Source organism: Lactuca serriola, chromosome 9 (genome assembly GCF_051521515.1).
Source record: "Lactuca serriola cultivar US96UC23 chromosome 9, Lser_US96UC23_V15, whole genome shotgun sequence".
Lineage (NCBI taxonomy): Eukaryota > Viridiplantae > Streptophyta > Magnoliopsida > Asterales > Asteraceae > Lactuca > Lactuca serriola.
The window spans coordinates 73,107,377-73,133,183 of NC_136416.1; the positions used below are offsets into that span (position 1 = coordinate 73,107,377).

Genomic DNA, 25,807 nt, shown 5'->3' on the forward strand with positions numbered 1-25,807 from the left:
AGGCTTCCACACTATTGGGGCTAAGCTCTTAAAGCTTGAAGACATCAAGCTACATCAAGAGGTATGTATTCTATCTTGTTACATTCATAGTTTTTGTATGCTAGATTAGGATAATACCTTGGATGTTCTTATTTGCATGTATAATAGAGAAAACATAGATCCAAGGTATTTAGGGTTGCATGTACACTTAGGAAGTGTTAGAATGCTCAAAACCCAACATACACATCATCCTTGGATATTATATTGAGAGATGTTTTTGGATACTCTAATTTGATAACTATGTTTTTGGAAACAATGTTTTGTATGGCTTATGGATTATAAAATGGTTTTGAAAAATAAAATATTTTACTATGATTTTTGGGGCGTTACACTACATTACCGAAAACCACCTACTACTTGCAAAATCTTCTCAATCTCAATCACAACACTAAAAAGCTAATTTTTGTCTTATTAATATTATCCCACTATAGATTCTTCCATTCTCGAATACACTGTTTTAAGAACTTCATCTTATTCTTAAATGATAACAAGACACATTTTATTAAACGATACGGTTATAGTCTGACAAATCGGTAGACACTAAACGAGATGAATGCTACTAAATAAGACAATTGTGATCAAATAAGATTGTTACTATTAATGTAATGATTGTTAATACAAGACATACATGCAACTAAATGGGATGATTGTTACCCTTGAATGTTAGCTATATTTAATTAAAGATGTTAACACATGATATATATATATATATATATATATATATATATATATATATATATATATATATATATATATATATATATATATATATATATATAATCCTTTATTATGTTTAGTGTCAAGGATAAGTTTATGCTTAATCTTAGAATAGTTAGAATGAGATTTGATGATTTATTATTTTTATTATTTGTTATATAACTACGTGACACTTGAAATTATAGCTTTAAATCATAACTTATGAATTTTTTTTAACGATAAATCTAATCTACTACCATGCTACTTAATTTCATCTATGTCCATGACACAACTTGAACCCTCGATCTCAAAGAGTGAGAGCAATACCTGATACCGTTGAGCAAGAAGCTTTTGATATAAACTATGGTTGTTTATATGTTTGTCTCGTTGTTAGCACAAAATACACCATATCTTTGATGCTTAAACTGAAAAAAAATTTCTTTAGGTGTTACTAATATTAATTATTGTGTGTTACACTTATGTTTCCGATTAACTTGTGTACCTTTTGACTTATGTCGTAGTTCCTTTAACCAAGACTTATATTACCCTAACCTTGTATGATGATTTCATCTCGAAACGCAAATGTAACATCCATAAAATTAGGTTTGAGATGTTAGATCGATTGAATTAAATATTATGAATTTATGAAATATCTTGGAAGCATCAAATCCTTTATAAAAATATGAAATGAGAAAAATTATGACAATTTAATTTTAAAGTTGTACTTGTACATGGTGTAAAATATATAACTCTGAGTTTTATTGTAATGGACATTATGCATAAATTTGTCATTTTAAGTGATAGCATGAAATTATTTAAAGAAATATGATGCTTAATAAGTGTGGCATGACAGTCAAATAGATTATAATTGTACCTTAAAACGGGATAAAAAAATATACTACTTGTTATATCTTTTGAGAGGGTATTCTAATGATCATTATACATGTGTCTACAAGCTACAAACACTTGTGAGAAAGACCTTAGGTTGCATGGGAATTGTTTAGAATTTGGATGGGACAAAAACATAATAAGATTTATACTTTGATAAAAGGGTATTCCAAGAACTTGTATATATATGCATATTTAATAAACTAAAAGTCTTGCAAAGTACATGGAAGTTATAAGGGTAAAAGAGACCAAACAAATAACATTCTAACATGGTTATTCTCCCTAGGAATGCCTAAGGCAAATCCAAACTCGGACCAAGTAAGAGGAGAATCAAAGAAACATCAAAGTAGAAACATTTGGGGGACGTTAACGTGAACTGTGTGCCTCATACAATCAAAACCTTACACGGACCGAATAGACGCGTGACATTTCCATTCTTGACCACCGTTGAAAAAGAATGAGTTAAGTTCATTTTCAATCCGTTTTCGATCTAAAACTTTCCCAACATGTGTGTGCAACTCAAGTGCGTGTAAATACTCAAATGTGATGCAAACAAGTGGGTTTCATAAGGGAAATCAAGATTCAAGCAATTATAGCTTTCATTGATGGTAAACAATCTTTTATTATGCATATAAATGGTGAAATAGTTGAATTTTAAATAGTTGTCAACCATAGTTTTGGTAAATGCCTTACGTGTTAGTTTGACAAAATTGTAAAAATGTCCCTATATTTTGTCATTTTTTTTATATTTTCAAATTCTTTTAGCATAGTTTGGTTGTAAAAGAGTTGAACTCGGTATGCCCGAGTCAGACATCTCCTCCGAAACCAAAAGACACAAATTATCTATCACTGGATCCGATTTTGACACGTATGCACATGCATCTGACCACCGCCCGATCTAACTAAAGCTTCCATCTTCTAAATCACACGTCCACAGTCAACCGCCTATAGCCGGTCTCGTAGGGTTATCCACCGGCACTTCCGGTCACCCCCTTCTCTCAGAGTCCCGCTAGGTATATAAACCCCGATCGAACTCTGAAGATAGTTTTCAGCTCCATCGCGACGACTCTTCCCCATCAATTTAAAGGTTAGATGGTTTTTTTTTCAGTAATTGATGCTTCTTTCTGTTTCATTTCGCTTAAAAAGTTTGAGATACTTTTTCATGTTTAGTTCTCTGATTGATACTTTCGAAGAATAAGAATCAAATCTTTATTATCATTATTTTATTTTTTGTATCTTTCCCCTTTTGAATCTGAATTTGTTCCCATTTTTGTTGCTCTAGTCATCGACTTAGGTTGAACTAGTCTGTTCTTATTTCCTTTGTTTTAGTAAATTTAGTGATTTTTGTCAAGAATTGAGTTCGATCTCTTCTCGCGATTTTCAATGAATGTGACAAGGGTTTCTAGAAAAATTGTGAAAATTTCCACTTCGTGTAGTGAATTTAGTGAATATCTTTGCTATCAGTCTTTCTTAGGAAGTTACATCATTTGTGAATTCGGTCGTTAATTTACTTGGTGATGGCATTAATTAGGGTTTTCTCGTGAATCAAAATTAGGGATTTGGTAATAACTGCTGATCTGATTTCAATAGATGCTCTTATCATATATACTTTATAGATCTGTATTGTTCAAAACTTCAACGCCCTTGATTCCATGTTTTGCATTAGCTGCTGATTATTCTCCTTATTTTGCTTACAGACAACTTTATCAAAGCCAAGCCCTTTAACTCAAAGTATTACCAAAATTGGTGATATAAAAAACAAGATCGAGGTGTCAGTGTCACTTCTTAAGGTGAAAGGGTATAATTCCTCTAAGTTAGCTAGATTTTAAACTATCCTCTATCTTCTATCCCCTTAGGGGTATTATAGGAAATCCATCTAGTGATCTTCCATCATTGATCAACTGCATCACTGTGGATAACTACCTGGATTCCAGCCAGGAACTGGCCCTACCTACCATGGGGCCTTCACGAACAGGTGGAGGAATGTTACATTCTTCATCAACTTCTGGAATCTTCTTTCAAGATAACATGCAGTCTCAATTGGGATCTTTTGGAAACATGTCAAATCCAATGCATCCAAATGTATCTCATTCTCATGTTTCTGCTGACATAAGCAACAATCTCATGAATAGTGTCACCACTTCAGCTCCCAGCATTGCTGCAAGCTCAATGGTTACAGATGCTAATTCAGGTCTTTCAGTGGGCCCACATCTCCAAAGAAGTGCAAGTTTCAACACAGATTCCTACACCCGTTTACCCGCATCACCATTATCATTCTCTTCCAACAATTTAAGCATTTCAGGTTCTTCAATCATAGATGGAGTCCAAAACTCAAACCAAGATCCACACTCTCATCAAATGCAAAAGAAACCAAGATTAGATATCAAACAAGATGACATCATTCAACAACACCAAGCTGTTCAACAGATTCTCCAAAACCCTAACCCTAACCCTAACCCTAACCTTAACCAAAACCCCCAATTACAAGCTTTGATTCAACAACAAAGAATACGCCAACAACAACAACAACAGCAATTACTCCAATCTCTTCCTCCATTACAAAGAGCACACTTACTTCAACAGCAACAATTGAGGCAACTTCAACAACAGGCATCTGTGAAAAGACCTAATGATGGAGGTGTATGTTCTAGAAGACTTATGCAATACCTGTATCATCAAAGACAACGTCCTTCTGTAAGTTTGGTTAATGAAAATTTTCTCATCATTCTTTATTGTTGTATATTTTAATAAAGTTTGTGTCTTTTTATGTTTTTCACATTTGTAGGATAATAGTATTGCATACTGGAGAAAGTTTGTTGCAGAGTATTATTCCCCACGTGCTAAAAAAAGATGGTGTTTGTCTTTATATGAAAATGTTGGCCATCATTCTTTAGGTGTATTCCCTCAAGCAAGTCTAGTAAGTATATATTTATATAAAAAATCTTCTCCTTCTTGCTTTTTTAATCTTACTTTATGAATCTTTTTTGGTTTTTTAACAAGTTTTTATTGTAGGATACATGGCAATGTGACATATGTGGTTCAAAATCAGGAAGAGGATTTGGTAATCTAATCTTGTGTTTTGTTTTGAGTTTATTTATATATGATAATTAATGATGAAATGTAATGATTTGAATTTTGGGATTTGAACAGAGGCAACATTTGAAGTGTTACCTAGACTTAATGAGATAAAATTCAGCAGTGGTGTAATTGATGAACTTTTGTTTCTTGATTTGCCACGTGAGAGTAGATTTCCTTCTGGAATTATGATGTTGGAATATGGAAAAGCTGTTCAAGAAAGTGTATATGAACAGCTTCGTGTTGTTAGACAAGGTCAACTCAAAGTCATCTTCACCCCTGATTTAAAGGTCAAAAAAAGCATCTTCAATCTTGATTAATAAAAAATAAATAACAATTATTAATCACAGCTATCTGATTTTTATATCTTTTAGATATTGACTTGGGAGTTCTGTGCAAGACGCCACGAGGAGCTTCTTCCTCGAAGAATTGTTGCCCCTCAGGTTTTTTATTTTTTATTTTTTATATTTTTTTTCACTTAAAAGTAAAAAAAGAAAATTAATTTTTAGATTTCTTTATTTCAGGTGAATCAGTTGTTACAGGTGGCACAGAAATGTCAGTCTACAGTTTCTGAGGGTGGATCTGATGGAGTATCCCAACAAGATTTACAGACAAATAGTAATATGTGAGTTTATATACTTTATAAAAAACATATTTTACAATTTTTACAATATATTTATTGTTTTGTGGGCCAGGGTTGTGACAGCCTGGCGCCAGCTGGCGAGGAGCTTGGAGTTACAATCATTAAACGACTTGGGATTTTCCAAAAGATACGTTAGGTGTTTACAGGTAAATATTCAACAGTTTTTTTAAATGTAGAATATTGATATTGATATTTTGATGTTGACTTTTTGTTGACTTGTTTCAGATATCTGAAGTTGTTAGTAGCATGAAAGACTTGATGGATTTCTGCCAAGATAACAAAGTGGGCCCCATTGGTAATGAGTTATTATTGAATCTGGGGTGTCTTAAAATTCATATATATATTTATTTTTTCATGTATTGAATGATTTAGGGTTTTTGTGTGTTGCAATACAGAGGGGTTGAAGAGTTACCCTCGCCAGGTCAGCGCCAAGGTGGAAATGGGACAGGTGTCAAGTCAAATGGTCAACAACCGAGGAGCTATGTTAAGTGGCTCACCTCAGTCTGCACTTACACTCACGAATTACCAGAATATGTTAATGAGACAAAAGTCAATGAATTCAAACGCCCCAAATAACGGGTCACTTCAAGATTGGGGGTTGCAGAATAATAGAGTAAGTGGCGGCTTCCACCACCAGCCGCCGCCATCTCAAGGCGGCAGTCAGGCGGCACAACACCACATGATTCAGCAACTGCTTCAAGACATGAATAATAATAATGGAGCTGGAGGTGGTGGTGGTGGTGGTGGAGGGCCAGTTCCAGTGCCAAAGCCCACGGTCTCCGGGCAGAGTGGTGGTGGTGGGAGTATGAGGTATGGCGGCGGCGGTGGTGGTGGTGGGCCAACGAGGAGTAACAGCTTCAAGGGTGGTTCACACAGTGATTCATCTGCGGGTGGTGGGAATATTGGTGTGAGCAGTCAGAAAGGAGGGGGGGTGTTGGACATTGTTGAGGACATAGGTAGTGAGTTCAATGAAAATGGATTTTTTAATAATGACGATTTTGAGTTTTGAGGATACAATATAATATAATATATATAGATATATCTATATGTGTCTTTGTACAGTTGGATTGAGTTTGGGTCATTTCGTACATTATCTATCTTTAGATTGGAGTTGAAGGTTCTGATGTTTATTTCCCCCTTTTTAGTCGTGGGTAAGTGTTTTGCAAGTGTAATCTATTTATATACACATTTAAGAAGAGCTTTTTTTTTTGGATGTGATGTTAAGTTTTTATGATATGTTGTGGTGGATTTCCGTTTCGTTCATGTTTTTCTTTTTAAAACAATATCGTTTAGATAGTCTCTATGAAACTTGGTCTTACCATGAATTTTTGGGAGAGTTTTATCGAGGCAGTTTTGTGGCGTGTTATAGCTGTTTGGGTGTCATGCATGTCGACAATTGAGATGAAAAAAGTCTTATAGAGAATAAAAAAAATAAGGATCTTTGTATGTTGTTCATTGACCTTTAGAAGACATGATAGTAGACATCTTGAGAGTTGATCTTGAGGACCATGGAGACAAAAAGGACTCCAAGGATATATGTCATGGCTATTCACAAGTCTCATTGATCGACGACTTGTTCATGAGCCCTAAACAGAGATACAGTCATTCCAATGGAAATTCGGTTGCATAACGGTTCGGTTCTTATCCCGTATATACTCGTCTTGATCTTGCATGAGATGTCTCATGTGTCTTGCGTGACAATGAGGTACTACCGAAACTTTTGGGATATTTTTACAGAGTGGTTGTTAGACCATGCATGTTAATGTTTGGTAATCGAAGGAGCATGAGAGAAAGATGGAAGTAACATAAATGAGGATGTTGTGGTGTACGTGTGGTAGGATATTGCTAGAAAAGATTCCAATTGTGGCTTACAAAAGGAGTGACAACGATCATCAGAAAATCGAAGGAACGAAGATTATACGGGTATGGACATGTCCTCAGGAGGCCACTGCCACCGAGGGTGAAGTTTGTGTCGGTTGAGAGTAAGAGAAGGAAAAGGCGACAAAGAAGGAAGTACGAGGATAGTTTAAAGTTAGAGATAAAGGAGTTCGTGCTTTTAGAGAACATGACACATGATAAGAGAGTTTGTATGTGGGCGATGTAATAGTCTACGTTCCTTTTATACTTGATGTATGTATTCATATATAGTAACTATGTTATTTTACATGTATGTTCAATATTATACTAAGATAAACTACAAGTATTGGCTAATGAGATTCATGACCATTCATATATGAACTCAACATGATAAAAATGTTTAATATATTAAATCGTACAATATTTACTTGAGAAGATAACAAATATATTGTCTTCATCAATGATGTCTCATATTTTGTGTTAATCGTTTACTAATTCAACAAGCTTTATTATGTCAGCCTTCGGGGACATGAACCAACCATTGAGTGCAATGTTATTCATGTGTTTAATTATAATATTCCTTAATTAAAATGTGAATACATCTCAATTTTTTTAATAAACATATATATTGTTAGTTTATAATAATAATGATTTATTCACATGGTATATACATGCAAATAATACACAATGTATTTTATTTATATTATATATTTACGTTCGAATATTATATGGTATATTGTATTTATAATGTATACCAGGGCCGGTCCTGAGGATTCAAATGCCCGGGACGAGCCGCACAAAAAAGCCCCTTAGGCCCTAATGTGTGATGAATTAAATTATATAAACTGAAGTTTTTTTGAAACGATGATAAGTTTCAGAAATCTATTTTTCTCGTTTGAAAGTGTGAATCATAAGTTATTTAGAGAAACAATACGACCATTACAAATAATGAAATAGAATAATGGAATGCGATATTAGTCCTTACACTATGTTCTAATATTTTGGTTAAAAACCTATAAAAATATTACTAATTAATAAAGAAAATGAGCCATCCTACCTGATTGAACAAAGAAGAAAGAGAGCCACATTGAACAGGAAATAGTTCATTAGAGTACCTCCCCACCTGGACAAAAAGGTTATTTTACTTGATATTCATTCACAAGTCACAATTAAACAAAAAACATAATAGGATAGAAAGGTAATTTTACTTCATTGGATAGATAGTGATAAACACTAGTCTCAGACTAAGCATCATTGCCCCCAACATAACTACAAGCAAAGGTAGAAGTAGAAAAACGCAAAGGCTGTAGTGCCCATAAGACCTAGTGAAGGAAGGACAATTTGGTCAATATAACAACATTAATGTGTTTCTTCACTCACATATAGAATAGGATCCATAAATTACCCTAAATGTCATCCAACTTCTATGAAAACGTCATTTATGAATGGAGAAAGTGGAGGGTCAATCAACGTATAATGATGTGTGCAACCTTAGCAATTGAAACAATTAACCTAACAAGGGGAACACAATCAATCAGAACCCAATTTTAATAAATATAAGATTTAATTTTGATTGTAAAGGAATTTAGAATTACCCAAAGATTCCGAGTATAAGCTTTGCAAGATACCCAAGAACAGTCATACTTGTTTCACTGTAAAAAGTCAAAAAAAAAGTCATATAAACCAAAAGTCGAATCTGAATTAAGCAGAACTACCAACCAACAACTTTGAGGTTACCCTTTTGAAGCTTTTCTGATAAATGACACACATTCATTCGTACCTAATTCACCAATTCTGATTCGATATCCCTTACCTGATTAGTGATTAGCAATCAATTAACAGAGAGGGTAAAAGTACTAAAACCCTTACCTGAATTCTGATAAAGTCGCTAAATGTTGAATTGATGATGATCAATTAAAAATCGCTTCTGCCTTCTGCCGCGTTCTTGGCTTGTGATGCGTGCTCTGCTTCTTGGATTCTCAGTACGTACGTCTCCTGTTTGCTTGCTGGTCAATGATTTGTACTTAGACACTAGGTATGAATCGTCTGATTTCAATACAGTATAAGAAAAAATTATATTGGGCCCCATCAAAAAATGGGCCCTGTTCCTATGCCCAATTTGCCCATGCCCATCACTGGGCCTGATGTATACTCACATGTGAGTATCACATGCTATATCTGTTTCGTATGGTATATTCATGTGTGAATATTACATTATATATTCTAGTTATATGAATAATACGTTCCTATGTGAATACAACTTTTATATATTATATGGTTTATTCACATGTGAACACCACATAGTATATTCATATGTGAGTATAATGTGTACATGTTCTTCACGTATGGATGTCTAATGGTGTTAGAGTAGAAATGGTTGATGATGTTGAAGATTTGAGACGTTGAAACATAATGATTGATTGAAGCTTTGAAAAGTTGAAACAAAAGATCGGTGGTGGTGATGAAGATCTGATGAACGTTGAAACATAATGATCGATGACGATGTGGATGTGGATATGATGATGAGGGTGTGATGATGTTGAAGATCTTAGAAAATAGTTAACTATTATAATTTTAGTTAGTAAGATTTTATGGTTATGATTTAATTAATAACTATAATTACTTATTTTTCCTTTTACTTTAATTAAGCTATATAACTTCCAACCCTTATATTTAAGGAAATAAGTGGCCGCTATTAGTTCTGGTGTTTTCGAGTTTTTTCTTTCTTATTTGAAACAAAAACACGCGCGCATGCGCGTGCACACACACACACACACACACACACACACACACACACACACACATATATATATATATATATATATATATATATATATATATATATATATATATATATATATATAGTATCTTATAAAAGAAATCTCACTATTTCTATAAATAGATTGAATATATAATAATATTGTTTTTTTAAGACGTACAAACCATTAAACACATAGTACAAATAACCATCAATAAAATAATATTAAATTTTAAATAGTCCAAAGTTGAATATACAACCAATCAATGCAACATATTTGATTTTTGATTGAGTCTTGATTTTGACTTCACTTTTTTTCGTTTGAATTCCTATTTTTATCGGACTGATTTGTAGTTTGAAACCCATCAAACACCCCAGAATGTTGTGATCATTGAATCCCCAAAACTGAAAGTCCCTGTGGTTTTATTTTGTTGTATTTTTCGTCCCTTACATACATAAAATTAGGGACCAAACATGCAATTTTTACCAAACCATAGGGACGAAAAACGCAACAAAATCAAACCACAGGGACGGTCTGAGTGCAAAAAAAAGTTAGGGACCAAACGTGCAACTTTGACCAAACCTTAGGGACGATTTCAGTAATTTACTCTTTTTTATATTAGTTTTTTTTTTAAAAGAATTAATTTATATTAATTAGTTGATAATTATTTGTTTTTCTCAGTTCATATTTTGCAGGATTAAAGAAGATTTTTCAGAATGGCTTCAAAGGTAAGGAGAAAAGAGAAATTGCTCCTTATTTGTGTATTACTATCTAATTTTTATGTAAAATGTCAAAAAATGTTAAATTCAACCTAATAACTATACATATATTTAATAATTGCCAACCATGGTTCTTTAAATGGTTTGAACTAAGCAAATGGTTTGAACTAAGCAGAAGAGGAAGAAGGGAGTGATAGAGGTATGATCTTGAAATTGTTTTTTTTTTTGGTTATTTTTCATTTTTGGTAATGGCAATGTGTTAATTTGAGTGGTAACATTTTGCCCGAGACTTGCAATAGGAAGTATTATCCAGGCTTCAACAGTTAATCAAACTCTGTATCCACCCTTGCATCCTTTGATGTTATTTTTTGTTGTTATTGTTGTTCAGTTACTTGTTATTTTTAACTTTTATCTCTAATACATCTCCCTTGCTTCTTGTGTGTGTTGTTTTTACTTATTCCATCTTTACATATATTGCCTTTACTTCTTGTGGGGTTCAACAAATTCTATTTTTTTGGCCTTTGTAGGTAAAAATGGATTAATTTATGTTGCAAGAAATATATTACATGCAACAGTCGCATGGATGACTTTGTTTTGATAATATATAAGCATTTTTTTGTTGATGACTTTTGTATTTCTTTAAAAGACTTGTGATAAAGTTGCACATTAAAGAACTTTGAAGCACACAGGTCACAAGGGAAAGTGGAACCATATGGATATATGATTTATTATATATAAAAATGCAATATGGCTCTCTTGCTTAAAAGAAAACAATTTTGACAACTAATCTATTAATTTTTTAATCTACATGGTCAATTCTATTTATTTTGACAACTACTCTTCATCGCCATTTTGTGTGGGTATGTAAAATTGGTACCAAAAAATTAACAATCCAAGAACCGACAACTTAACAAACTATATAAAACCAGTATCGGTCCAGTTCTAGGTCTGCTCCAATGGCCTTCAAATTTTGCTGCAAACCCTCCATACCCCCCTCCATATCAACAACCCTAATCGTCAAAATGTAAATATTGGTTGAAAAAAATTATTCATAGAAGTGAAACTATTTTTAGATGTCACTATATAGGGATAATGTCATAAAAAGCCTTAAGTTTGGCAGAAAATGTCGGTTTTACCCTTCGGCAGATTTTTGGTTCGTTTATACCGCAAATTTGTCATTTTTTTGTTGGTTTTGCCCTTGTTACCTGCAATAGCAGGTTTCCAGGTTATTATGAATTATTTTTTTGCGAAAAAACCCTTAAGTTTACAAATATTTTGCAAAAAAACCCTTAAGATTATAAATTTTATTTTGAATATATTTCTTAATTATGAATTATTTTATATTTGTTTGATATAAACTAAAATATTTAAATTTTAAAAAAAGTTACCTAGTTTTAACAAAATTTAAATATATTTCTTAATTAATACTTCAACTTTTCAAAACAAAATTAAAAAACATTTGTTAGTTAATAATTAATTATGCTAAAATAGTTAATATGAATAATATGGTATCAAGTATTCAATTAATTTTTTTTAAAGGTAAATAAAAATATTTTATATGTTTAAAAGGTTTGTATTTCAGAAATACTAACAGATCATATTTTTTATATGTTTAAATACATAATAATATTATCACTCTTTTTTATAAAAATACCATAAACATTTTAAACATCAAAAATAAATATAAACATTTTAAACATATAAAATATAAATATATTTGTCTAATTTGTTATATAAATATATTTATTTTTATAAAAAAAATATGATAGTTTATTATTTCTGAAATACAAATCTTTTAAACATATAAAAAATATATATATATATATATATATATGTATATATATATATTTTAAAATTAATTGAATATAACTAATGTCATATTATTATTAGCTAACAGACGTTTTTTAATGTTGCTTTGAAAAGTTGAAGTATTAATTAATAAATATTTACATTTTGATAAAACTAGGTAACTTTTTTAAAATTTAAATATAAAAACTTTATATTGAACAAATATAAAATTTACCGTACATAAAGCTTAAAATATGTTTCAGTAGAAAACTATTTAGTTTTATAAAATTTTGAATATATATTTATATTTTATATGTTTATAATCTTAAGGGTTTTTTTGCAAAATATTTGTAAACTTAAGGGTTTTTTCGCAAAAAATAAGTCAGAGTAACCTGGAAACCTGCTATTGCAGGTAACAAGGGCAAATCGACAAAAAAATGACAAGTTTGCGGTATAAACGAACCAAAAATCTACCGAAGGGTAAAACCGATATTTTCTGCCAAACTTAAGGTTTTTTATGACATTATCCCCACTATATACAAATACTTTTAATTGTAAATCCAAAACAACATTATATTTTTATTTTTAATCAAAACAATATATTGTTATTTTTAAACAAAAATAGTAAAATACTAACATTTAATCCAAAACAAGAATTTTCTTTTATTTTAACCTAAAAAATATATTTATTTATCACCAAACAACAACATATTTTTATAGCAAAAGAATAATGTATTTTTATTTTTAACTAAAAACAACAACGTACTTTTTATTTTTAACTTAAAATAACAATATATATATATATATATATATATATATATATATATATATATATATATATATATATATATATATATATAGTCTTATCATAATTATATTTGTTAATGCACTACATGTTCATTGACTCATTGGAATATTACATGTTTCCAAAAAGGAAACAAATAACAAAACCTAACTATATGAGGTCCTCTAAATAAAATTTTTAGAAATTATTTTACCCCGCCGCTTTGCGCGGGTAGACGACTAGTATATATATATACTAGGTTATAACTCGTGGACACCACGGGTGAAAATTTAAAAAAAAAATTAATTTATTTATAAACTAATTATTGAAAATTTTAAAAATAATTTCAATTAATTAATACCATAATTATTAATTTCATAATAATATAATGTTTGGTTGAAATTAAGAATTCAAAATTGTTTAAATATCCAATTAGCAATTTATATTTGTAGATATGTTAGAAAATTATCGTTTTGTATAATGCAATAAAATTTAAATAAAACAGAAAGATAAATTGATATACATAATAAAAGTATACACAGTTTTATATATTTGTAAAAAGTAATTTAACATAACATTGGATAGTTTGTTTGTTTGTTTTCTATCAGAATCTAAAATGAATAGTTTTGAATGATTTTTTAATTTGAATTCTAGATAAAACAATATACAACTGTTCATGTATACTTGAGAAACAAACCAACATTCTGTAAAGTCTGTCATTTGCATCAATGTTATTGTTTGATATAGGTAAATTGATATAAATAACAAAATTGAACAAAGTATTTATAAATTTCTAAAAACTTCTTTATACACAACATTGGATGTTTTATTTGATAGTCTATCATGCTTATCTAAAATTAACAATTTTAATCCCTCTCTACTTTGAACTCTGGATAAAGCAACGTATAATTGACCATGTGTAAAAACAGGATCCTTGAGAAACAATCCAACCTTCGATAAAGACTGTCCTTGGCTCTTGTTAATTGTCATTGCAAAACATACAACCAATGGAAATTGTCTTCTTTGGAATTTGAACGGGATCTTGTTTTCAGAAGGAGTTAAAGACATTCTTGGAATAAATGTCCGGTTTCCAATATTACTTCCAGATATGATAAATGCCTCGATAACACGCTTGCCCAAAGATTTTATCTGTAGTCTAGTGCCATTGCATAAGCCATTTTTCTGATCAATGTTTCTCAATAACATAACTGGAACACCGACTTTTAAAATGACCCGAAATGTTGAAGTCTTCAAGAATCGAAGGATATACAAAATTGATTAATGAACCAATCGGATCACATAGATCATTAATGAGAATATCTTCTGGAATATCAACAATTGCTTCACCATCATTTGGACCACCAAGATTACCTTCTCCTATGTCCAAAAGCCAGTTTGAAAAACCCTCTATTCGATTAACAGCAAATGGATCGCTTCCAACAGTTAACCTCATGTTTTTTGTTAATTTATGGACTTTGTATTGTTGCCATAAATATGAAGAACTTAAAGAAGCATTAACAATGTTTTGTCTACTGCCACCCGGAACAACAGGTAAAATTTGTCTGAAATCACCTCCAAAAACAACCACTTTACCTCCAAATGGAATACTTGAGTTTGTAGGATCGACAAATTTTAATATATCCTTCAAAGTTCGATCTAAAGCTTCAAATGCATGCTTGTGTACCATAGGCGCTTCATCCCAAATGATCAATGAGGCTTTTCTTATTAAAATTGCAAGATCAATCTTTGGATTTATTTTACAAAAAGAATCCTCGGTAAGATTGATGGGAATTATAAACCGAGAGTGTGCCGTCCTACCTCCAGTCAATAATAATGAAGCGATCCCACTTGAAGCAACATTTAAAACAATCTCAACTTGGGATCTAATTGCTGCAGATATTGTCTTCCAAAGAAATGGCTTACCCGTTCCACCGTAACCATAAATAAAGAATACACCTCCCTTATTATTTTTAATCTTAGCCATGATATCTTGAAAAATGTTGCGTTGCTCATTGGTTAATGAAACAAAGAGCCGATCAAAGTCATTCTTCAAATTTGGTATGTCATAATCTAGCTCTTCGGCTATCAAACGATTGTTTGAAGATGAAACCGAATCAAGATCAGGGTAAGGCATCCTTCTATAGTTCTTGAGACTGGAATTGTTTCGAAGTAAAATTTGTTCTATCTCAAACAAAGTCAAGTTTTTAATTTGATCTTCGTTTAGTGATAAACCTGTACGAACAACACAATATTACTTACATCATATTAAACAAGAGATTAAGTGGGACGTAAAATGTGCATACTGGAAATTTATATGATACAATTTTAATAATAATGTAATAAACATATAATACCTGGAGAGTTTAATCTCTTTTGTTGAGTATAAAGAATTCCATCTGAGAGGTATTCCCACGTGTTTTCCCACACAATCTTTGGCTTACACAAACTGGTAGACAATAACATCGTAGCAAATAAGAAACATAAATAAAAACCAGATCCAGAAAGACTTGCTTCTTTAATTGCTTCGATGTATTCTTTGTCATCATCCAAAAGGCCTAAATTATAGCATGCATCTTTAAAAGAAGAACATATTTCACCATTGACCGTGCGAATTTCTTCGAATGATTTTGGACCTTTCACTTTATTTAAAAGAATTCTTAAAAAATATGCTTCGCCAAGTTTAGGAGAAACCGAGTGAATTCTACCAATAGAACGTCCAACTTCCCTTGGCTTCCAAGTTTGAAGGTTAGGTTTCCACACAAACTTTGTAGGAAATTCAACATATGTAAGTTTTCGTGCTTCTTTATTGGTTTCATTACACTTCATCCAAGATATAAACATTGAAGAAGCATTTGAAGGACGGTCAAGAACATCTTCAATATCATCGTCTGCCTCATACATGACTTGTTGTTGACCAGGCAAATGAAAAGGCAGTCTAATCACAGCAGGATACCTATAATGAACATCATAGGTAAAAATACGCCATGATGCTTCACATGCAGATATATATATCTACAATCATAGTATTCTTTGATTTCATCGACTGCATCGTTGTTATCAGAATCATTATTGTTGTGCACCATAGCAATAGTCGCTCTATCAGGACCCTTGTTTATATATTTAAATAAATATTTTATAGAAGATCCTTGATTGCACCATTCAACATTAATGTGTGCATGATATCTTTTCAACATATATTTGTTGTATGGAACAACATTTATGTTATCTAAATGAACACCAGATTTTTCAACAGAATTTCCATAATTTCTTCTCCTGTATAAAGGAAAACCATCTAAATCAAGTGAAGTATGATTACAGAATTGCTTTGGAAAGTTTTTAGAACACTTTCTGTCCACCATGCATGGACAATTCAAATTTTCAGCTCCACATGGGCCGTGAATCATGAACTCCCTGACAAGTGAAAATAATAATAATAGTTAATATTGTATAATGATATATATATATATATATATATATATATATATATATATATATATATATATATATATATATATATAAACACAAGAAAATTAATAGATACGACCTATAATTTTTTTTATAGGTTATCAGTTAATTTACATACATTGGCTATATTAATCGGGGAAATATAGTAATGAAAATTATGTAAATATTTAATTTGAAGAAATGAGAAACAAATAAAAAAACATTTTAATAATTTTTTAGCATATTCAACATTTTTTATTTATCAAAAAAGTTATTTTCACTTAACATTTGTCGGCATCCCAATATTTCCCCCTTTCCCCTTTGTCTGTAAAAGAAACGATGTAAAACAAACCAGACCAAGAATCGATTACATACATATCTCCAGAACCACCGATGAAAATCTGAAACGGTGTCAAAGTTTCTCTATCTAAATCGATAAAGAAATATACTACTACACATCCGATTATAAATTTGAAGAGAAGAGAAGCTTACATACAATAATAGCCGATGTCGAACTCAGAGACTGAAAAAACGCAGCTTTGGCGGTTGAAGAAATCACAATCGGAGGTGAGAGAAGATCAATTGATTGTTAATCTTAGTTTTTGTAAGAGAAAATACATTTTGTCAAAGAAATCTTACCTGATTTTATTTCTCCAGAAATGTTGTATTTGAAGATGTTAGCGAAAACTGAAGTTGTTCAAAGGAATGCCTTGAAATTCTTTAAGAGCGGAAACACAATCAGGTAGATATGCTTTTGGTTCGAAATTTGAAATTTGAGTATTTGTTTAAATTTTTGAATTTTGAATTTGCGAAAATTTATACATAATTTGGTGCAAAGTAAATCATGGGATAATATATAAGTAAATAAAACAGTTACTGTAGTTGATATACCTTCCAAATTATATGACATTTGTATAATTGTATATTTAGGGTTTCAATTTTAGGTATATTACATATGATCTCTATATGATCAATTACATCTAAGAAATAAGTTTAATATTAAAGTTAAAACTACACCCAAACACCAAAAAGTTTAATAGACATCATATTTTTATCAATTTTTCATCACATCATTACATGTTTTATACTACTAATACATTCTCCATCTTCTAGATCTCACTTCTTAACACTGAGCTTGGATGGGATGCCACATTCTTGTGTTCAGGGGAAAGTTATAACTGGAAGAAGTGTTGTGGATGAGTCTATGCTTACTGGTGAGTCTCTTCCTGTTTTTAAGGAAGAAGGGCTTTTTGTCTCAGCTGGAACAGTTTGGATGGGTAATATTTTTTTCATTCCAAGAATGTCTTTAACCACATCCAAACACCAAAAATTTGAATTTTTCTTACCTATATATTAGCGGATATTAGTCATAACAAAAGAGAAATTCAAACAATAGAAGAGATGGCTGAGAACCTCCAACAATTTTGAAATTTGACGATTTTACCTTTTAGTGCATCTCTACATATAACAAACTATTTATATATGCTGTTTGCATTTTTCTAATTTTCAGAATGAAATTTACAAAATTATGCGTATTCGTACAAACAATCATAGTTGTGTGATTATGCCTATTTTGTAATTTGACGATTTTACCCTTTAGTGCATCTCTACTGTAAGTGCCATTATTGTTTCAGTTTCTTGGCATGGTTTTCTGATACATTTCAGGCTTTAAGACAATCATAGTTGTGTCATTATGCCTATTTTGTAATTTGACGATTTTACCCTTTAGTGCATCTCTACTATAAGTGTCATTATTGTTCTAATTTCTTGGCATGGTTTTTGGATATATTTCAGCCTTTAAAACTAAAGAATGTTGCTTTCTTTATTTCAGGATAGTGATTTTTTCTATCATGCTCAAAACAGTGCTACTTCTCAACAGAGAGAGTATGTGTCTCTTTATAAACTTTAAAACTTTAAGATACACAAACTTTACCTTCACCTATACTTAAATGCTTAATAAATTATAGTCAAATATAAGAAAAAAATTATTTATTTATTCCTTCTTGTGGCATCAGGTGATCCAAATATCCAATTCCAACATTATTAAATTAAATAATCTTATTTGTTTTATTGATTATTTCGCAGGAAATGTAGTAAAGGGTGCCGAGAATGGTTTAAAAATGGATGAAGGGTTCAAATGTACAAACACAAGCAATATTTGGTTATGTACATGTGATTGTTATGGTTAGTTGAAAGGTAAAAAACGTAATATATTATTTACTATGATAGTTGATAAAAAAAATATTAAACATATTGAATATTAAATATATTTGGTGATGATTTATATAGGTTGTACTTCAAAAAGTAAACAAAGTTTGAATCTTCACAATCTAGCAATCTAGCAACTTGATGGTCTGACTATTAGTGAAAGGTACTTAATACTTTTAATAATGGTATGAATATTTACTAATAGTAAAAAAGATAATAGATTCCATCAAATACTCTTTTGCATAACTGATTTAGAAATTTAGTAATATGAAAGTATATTGCAGTTTAAACTCAATTGTGATATTCTTTACCTTAATGCATTGATAACATGAAAAACAGGTTTAAAAATATTTATTAAACAACAAAATAACTTCTAAATTATAAATTCATAAAATATTAAAAATGCACGATAAACATACCATTAAAAAACAATCATCCCCAACAAATGTTTAAAACTTCCAAACAATAATATCAAAGTACCGAATGAAAAATAAAATGCATAAATATTGTTTAAAGCCATGGTCCACTACCTTATGAAACTTCAAATTAAAATAATAACTCAGCCACTTTTTTCCAACTTTACCTTCACAATCTTGTTTTTGAAGTTTTTGATGATGATAACTTTTCATTCAACTCCAAATCAAATACTTCTTCCAAATTTCTCTTCAAAACTGTTTGTGTATTGAAACTCTTCATGGGACTTGTTGCTGAGTTTTTATCAACTGTCGAAGGTGTTATGTTGTCGTCTGTTCCAGAAATTTGATCCTAAACAGAAAACAATTGTAATTAATTAATTAATTTATAAAGTGAACTGATATTTATATAATAATTAGATACAAATATAATGTGTACATCTACCTTCAAAGTCCTATTATTTTGTGTTTCAAAATCAGATTCACCAATATCAAATGACTGTGAATTACCAACCTGCATAATAAAAAAAAATATGAACATAGGTCAGCATATTAAATAAACGTATAAACATTTATATCAAATATTTAGACTATTATTTAGTAAATACAATAAGGTTTATATATACATAAAAACACAAAAAATATAATAATCTTAAAATCTTAATAATAATAATAAATATAATGACCTGGGAAGCAGTAAACTTATTTTCCAGTTCTTCAATCAACTTTTCATCATCACTGACTCTACATATACTGTATTGGTTGTTCTTTTTTGAAATGTTGAAATTTTTGATTGATATTTTAAAAGCCAATTTCAAACCTTTCAGTGCATTTATCTCTCCGAGATAAAAAGCAGTACCAAAACCAAGCTACAATAATAAAAGTAAAAAAAGTTTGGTTAAAGTAAATATATAAAGTCAATGTATTAATTAATTTTATTTATGGTGCACCACCTGCACTGCTTTTTTAAACAGTTCATTGGCTGATTTCTTCAAAAGATACTTTCCATCTCTTTCAAACATAGTTAAGGTAACAGTACCAGTATTGTCTTGCACACGTATCGGAATCATAAATCTATAAAAAAAATCCAAAATAATATTTATATATATGAAATATAACATAGGTTTAACTGATTCAGGAGGAAATTAACAACCTCGGAATAACTGAAGTTTCAGTTTTTTTGCAGTCCTTATTATGACATTCATAACCATTAGTTGCTCCAATTAAACCATTTCCATCATGTTGATCGTCTGCACCAGGAGGCCGAAATGCTCTGTAGTTGCAATTTGTACATGCCAAATAATGCCATGGTTCATTTTGTAAAATTCCCTTTATAATGCCCATGATAATGAATGTATTTTTCTGCATATTAATTTTATTTTAATAAATAAATATGCATAACAAAAAAAAAGTAGAGTTATATTGATAATAAAGTATATATAAGCCGCACTTCCACAGGTTCAGGAACATCAGCAATAGTCTTCAACCGAAACTTAACCATGAAATCATCATGTTCAGAAACCTTATTAGACTTCATAAGTGTGATGGTATTCATGGATGAATCCGAGCGATCATCTCCATCCAAACTGTTAGATAAAATCAAATTAGCAAAAATTAGTCACATAAGATTTGGATGTAGAAATTAGAATGTAATAACATAAAATAAGTAATGTTACTCACAAGAAAGTTAATTATAGAAATTACAATGATAACATAAATTACCTTTTCTTAAAATCATTGATTTCATCAATGTCAATGTTAATGAACAACTTTGACACGGTAAAGTAGGTGTTAACTGTGGGGCGATCTATAAAAAAGATGTTATTCATTGTTAGTGTAATGATTATAGAATAATATTTAATAAGAAAATAATACAATATACCTCTCCAAATACTAAGCTTTGCAAATTGAATGATAACAATGATACGAAGATTGTGTGGGTTGTTATCAAGAAAGCCATGCATTTTGTAAGCAAAATCACCCCACAAATTGACACTCAGTTACAAACCACTAAAAACTAAAAGTTTTAAATTAAATGAAATGATTATTATATAATCTAATATACAAAAATAAAAATAAATTTTAACAAACTTTGCATCTTGGATTTGGAGGTTAAGCCTGTGTTTTTTCATATAAGCATTGTCTCGCACCATCTCACCAAATGCAATGATTAATCCAATAACATCTATTAACAACAACAAATATCAATGAAATATTGTTATTAACATAAAGATAAAATATTATATTCAAACAAAAAAATTGCCCATAATTAATCTATATTAAAATGCAACTAACCGATAGCAGTGTTTTCAGGATGCGCCAATGAGATAATAGACTGGTAATCAACAAACTCAAAACCAAATGTAGTTCCAGAAAAGTCATGACACTCGGTAACAACAGTGTCATTAAGAAAACTAAGTTTATGTTCCTGTTGAGTTAACCTGAAAGCACCCTTCTTTTGTGATGCAAAGCTTGGACATTTTATGTAAAATGCCAAGCCATCTTTTAAAATGTTTTTGAATCGGTAGATGTATTTTTTTAATACATTTGCTTGTATCGTGGTACCTTAAAAGAAATATAATATATAAAATTTATAATTAAATCATATTATATTTTAATGTGTAAATAATATATAATGTTAACTTGATAGATACCTGTTCATCTATCAAAATTAACTCAATAGAGAAGAGTTCATCATTGTTATAGAATGAAAAAAGGTTCCATAGGTTTATCACTCTGACTTTGATAGTTGAATCATCTTTGAGTACATCTAAATCTGCAATGAAAGTAACATCTGGATGTGCCATTGATCTGCAAATAATAAAGTATGTATAAAATGTTTAGTTAGAAGGTAAAATAACAAATAACATATATAAATTGAATTAAACAACAACAATTTCCAATTTGAAGACAAAGACAGGAAGAACATAACAAAAAATGTATGAAAAAACGGAACTATTTGTGCAATTTGATATTAAAAGAAACGAATTACAGTTTGAATAGAAAGACATGCAAAAAAGAAAACAAAGAATGTATGAAAAGATGGAAATGTGAAGTTACAAGTTAAAATAACAAATAACATATATAAAATGAAATGAAAAACAACAAATTCCAGTTTGAACACAAAGACAGAAAAAAAAGAGAATAAAAATTCCCTAAAAAATGAAACTATTTGTGCAGTTTGATTTGAAAATAATTGGCTGAAATAAAAAAACGAATTAAAGATTACATATTGTATTTTACATAAATAAATTTGCTTTTATTTAAATTTAAAAAGAGGTAGAGGAGTATGATCTGAAAATAATTGTCAAGAAAAAAAATAATAACAACTTTTTAAATAGTTACTGCATTTCCTGCAAACATAGCAAGAATGAAAGTCAATTAATTGATGTAAACATAGAATTGAACATATTACGAGTTGTGAATGATTGAAACTACCGAAAAAAAGAGAACAAAGAAAGATCGAAACTACTGAAATAGATGTAGAGTTTGATGTTAAAATAAAAAAAATTTAAAAGATTGTATTACTAACCTTTTGCAAATCGGTAGAGCAGAGCAGATAAGAAACTGAAAATTGGAGGACAAACCAGTAGAAGGTTATGTGCAATTCAATAGGTATATATAAATATGTAGAGACTAATGAAGCACATATTTTATTCCTGATTTTTATGGATTTGATTAGTGGGTAATTGATTTAAATTTGGAATTCGGTACAGATTTATGATTATGATCTACAAATAATTGGCAGGGAAAAAAAAAGGAAATTGTAGTCAACGATTTGCATTCATTTGATTCCTGAATTACAGGAGTTGATAATGTGAATTTAAAGGAGCTGATTTATCGAGATTTTGACCATAAAAATAGGATTGATATGAGTTTTTATTTGCAGGTATTTGAAAATATTTGAGCTGATTTTTAGGGGCTGTTTCTCAATTTTTTGCTGATGTTTAGGGGCAGTTTCTTGAATTTTTGGTGTAAAGAATGGGCGGGAATTTGATGCATAAGAGTTCCCTGGTGAAGACACATGTCAAACTGGAGGTGCAAAAGAGGGACACTTGGCATCCAAAGTACTCTTTTATTAAGAATATATATATATATATATATATATATATATATATATATATATATATATATATATATCTTTTATTTGAAATATAATATTGTGTTTTTAATTAATTAAAAAACATGAAAATTTTAAATAAGTCTAAAACATAAAAAATAAATTTAATATATATGATACATTAACTCCAAATTAATTTATAATGTGATATTATATATAACATGCATTACAATTACAATTAGGATATTATTATATAGTTAAATAAACTAAAAACAAATAACGCATAATTAGAAGACTTTAATACCAACTATGATGTAAATAAATAGTAAGTTTTAATATTAATAAACATTAAAATAATTAAAAATGGTATTGTGTTTGAGAATTGTAACTTCAAGTATGGCTTAACATGAGGTTCGATATAGGGTTGAAAACGGGGAGGGTATATCCTTATCTCTAAATATTATTAAAAGAGAAATCTTATGACATCATCTAAAACAATCTGGGTCGTTGATTGTGTTTTCTTTATAGATTTTACACCCTTAGATCAATTTGCTTACGTCACCTTGATTAAACAAGAAGTCAACCTGTTATATTAGGAAATTAAATGTAGGAATTGAATGGCAATGATACTTAAATTCTTTCCAAACTTACAATTACAAAATTGGTTCCTTATTAATGTAAACCTTAAATTTAGGTTTTAGTTAGCGATATCATAATGGAGTTTTAAAAAAGATGTTTGATTTAAATTATCCGATACTAACACATAATAAATTAATAATAAGTCAATAATTATAAATTTTGTCTATTCATTATCTTTTCAAATATATTTAATAGAATAATAAATTATTGGGATAATGATTTAAAAGAGTAATATATTTTCTGATTTGTACATATTTAGTCACTGACTTTTTTTTTCGTCCACATTTATCCCTTTAACTTATTAAATTGTACACATTTAGTCCTTATGACTGGCTACTCCAGGTTAGCCGGTAAAAATGACTTAACAGAGTAATATATTTTCCACTTTGTACACATTTAGTCCTTAATATTTTTGTATATATTTAGTCCTTAATATATTTTTTTTTGTTGCAAAATAAGTCATTTTTGTTTTTATACTCATTCAACACTTATAAATGCTTTCTTTAGGTTTTTCTCACAACATCTTAAGTGAGATAGTCATATGGTGGCGAGAAAGGTTGAGATGGTCTTGCTATATGTTGTAGGCCAAGATACCTGGTGTGGATCGGTTGTAAGCTGTAGGTACGGAGGCTCGAGAATAGTGGTTGGGTTAAGGCGGCATGCCGACAAACCCTGGATATTCCAGTCCGATGACTGATTGGACCTGTTGTGTGTTGGCATTCCAGTCAGATGACTGATTGGGCCAAGGTATTTCGATCTGATGAGTGTGGGTCCGTTATGCATGATAATAAGTTTGTTGTATCGGATATTTTGGGGGAAACTCACTAAACTTTGAGCTTACCCAGTTGTTTATGTTTTCAAGTTCTATTGTTGATCGTGGGAAGACGAAGACATGACTTTACACACTCATCAATAGTATTGAGGATTTCGTGTTTCTTATATTACTCTGATTTTCGATTAATTTTGGAATAAACGTTTTTCCTTAATAATGGATTTATAATTAGAGAGTTTTGCCTTATTTAAAAATGAAAATTTTTGGTTGTGAAAATGAGACGTTACACATAAACATCAAAAGCCGCACACACTTTATCAGTGATTGTCCCACGTAAGATGTCGTGATAAACAACCTAAAGAAATCCTTCATAAGTACTAAACGAGTAAAAAAACAAAAATGACTTATTTTGAAACAAAAAAATATTAAGGACTAAATGTGTACAAAAATATTAAAGACTAAATGTGTATAAAAATATTAAGGACTAAATGTGTACAAAATAAGAAATATATTACCCTATTAAGTCATTTTCCCGGCTAACCTAAAGTAACCGGTTATAAGGACTAAATGTGTACAGTTTAACAAGTTGAAGGGGTAAATGTGGACGAAAAAAACCAGTGATTAAATGTGTACAAATCAAAAAATATATTACCCTTTTAAGTCATTATCCTTAAATTATTTTTAGTATTTCTGTTAATCCATCATATAATAGATTTCAACAATATACTTACATTGATATACTTGGCATCCTATGTCATATGATATGGAGACAAAATGATTGGATTTTATTTCAAGTGTTCAACCGGTTGAAATATATTCTCATGACTTAATAGAAATACCAATAAGGTTATGAACACTGGAAAAACGTTGTCACCTCTGCGTCACGTCAGCTTCAGTATCAACCTACTAGACATTGGAAATGGTTATCACTCCACAATATTCTTTTTTTATTTTTTTTAACATTATATTAAATAAAAAAAACATAATTTATTACATAAATAATTTTTTTGAAAACATAAAAAA

At 30.1% G+C, this 25,807-nt stretch overlaps 2 protein-coding genes and 2 long non-coding RNA genes across 15 annotated transcripts; 2 read left to right on the forward strand and 2 right to left on the reverse strand.

The window, feature by feature from the left end:
• Nucleotides 1–2,557: 2,557 nt before the first annotated feature.
• On the forward strand, nucleotides 2,558–6,554 carry LOC145072455 (putative transcriptional regulator SLK2). Its single transcript, XM_079018876.1, has 10 exons — nucleotides 2,558–2,710; nucleotides 3,321–4,317; nucleotides 4,409–4,540; nucleotides 4,636–4,684; nucleotides 4,774–4,988; nucleotides 5,073–5,141; nucleotides 5,223–5,323; nucleotides 5,394–5,487; nucleotides 5,567–5,636; nucleotides 5,737–6,554. Exons 2-10 carry the CDS (start codon nucleotides 3,580–3,582, stop codon nucleotides 6,348–6,350), a joined length of 2,082 nt encoding a protein of 693 aa, XP_078875002.1. The 5' UTR covers nucleotides 2,558–2,710; nucleotides 3,321–3,579; the 3' UTR covers nucleotides 6,351–6,554.
• A 1,512-nt stretch (nucleotides 6,555–8,066) lies between these two features.
• Nucleotides 8,067–9,239, reverse strand: LOC145073777 (uncharacterized). Of its 3 annotated transcripts, XR_013691539.1 has the most exons (6): nucleotides 9,068–9,239; nucleotides 8,936–9,011; nucleotides 8,794–8,850; nucleotides 8,604–8,710; nucleotides 8,407–8,520; nucleotides 8,067–8,321 (listed from the first exon to the last, which is right to left on the reverse strand). It is a non-coding gene; the product is annotated as an uncharacterized LOC145073777 (long non-coding RNA). The 3 variants fall into 3 exon arrangements; XR_013691537.1 differs by lacking the exon at nucleotides 8,936–9,011 and having other exon boundaries at nucleotides 9,068–9,238; XR_013691538.1 differs by having other exon boundaries at nucleotides 8,936–9,238.
• A 5,195-nt stretch (nucleotides 9,240–14,434) lies between these two features.
• Nucleotides 14,435–16,607, reverse strand: LOC145075827 (uncharacterized). Its single transcript, XM_079021925.1, has 3 exons — nucleotides 16,405–16,607; nucleotides 15,603–16,201; nucleotides 14,435–15,480 (listed from the first exon to the last, which is right to left on the reverse strand). The coding sequence occupies exons 1-3, from the start codon at nucleotides 16,605–16,607 to the stop codon at nucleotides 14,435–14,437; spliced, it is 1,848 nt and encodes a 615-aa protein (XP_078878051.1).
• A 385-nt stretch (nucleotides 16,608–16,992) lies between these two features.
• Nucleotides 16,993–24,988, forward strand: LOC145072737 (uncharacterized). Of its 10 annotated transcripts, none has more exons than XR_013691121.1 (9): nucleotides 16,993–17,259; nucleotides 17,350–17,434; nucleotides 17,806–17,969; nucleotides 18,524–18,576; nucleotides 18,778–18,888; nucleotides 18,982–19,063; nucleotides 22,868–23,202; nucleotides 23,265–23,380; nucleotides 24,520–24,988. It is a non-coding gene; the product is annotated as an uncharacterized LOC145072737 (long non-coding RNA). The 10 variants fall into 10 exon arrangements; XR_013691119.1 differs by having other exon boundaries at nucleotides 22,868–22,928; nucleotides 23,203–23,380; nucleotides 24,520–24,980; XR_013691117.1 differs by having other exon boundaries at nucleotides 22,868–23,380; nucleotides 24,520–24,987.
• Nucleotides 24,989–25,807: the final 819 nt, after the last annotated feature.

Excerpts from the sequence above, each read along its gene's own strand:
- LOC145072455 (XM_079018876.1), top strand. The coding sequence starts at position 3,580 with ATGGGGCCTTCACGAACAGGTGGAGGAATGTTACATTCTTCATCAACT. Across the intron at positions 4,541-4,635 it reads TATTCCCTCAAGCAAGTCTA|GATACATGGCAATGTGACAT; the intron begins GTAAGTATATAT and ends TTTTTATTGTAG. Across the intron at positions 4,685-4,773 it reads AAAATCAGGAAGAGGATTTG|AGGCAACATTTGAAGTGTTA; the intron begins GTAATCTAATCT and ends GGATTTGAACAG.
- LOC145075827 (XM_079021925.1), bottom strand. The coding sequence starts at position 16,607 with ATGGTGGACAGAAAGTGTTCTAAAAACTTTCCAAAGCAATTCTGTAAT. Across the intron at positions 16,202-16,404 it reads GCACACATTAATGTTGAATG|GTATCCTGCTGTGATTAGAC; the intron begins GTGCAATCAAGG and ends TGTTCATTATAG. Across the intron at positions 15,481-15,602 it reads AAAGAGATTAAACTCTCCAG|GTTTATCACTAAACGAAGAT; the intron begins GTATTATATGTT and ends TTGTTCGTACAG.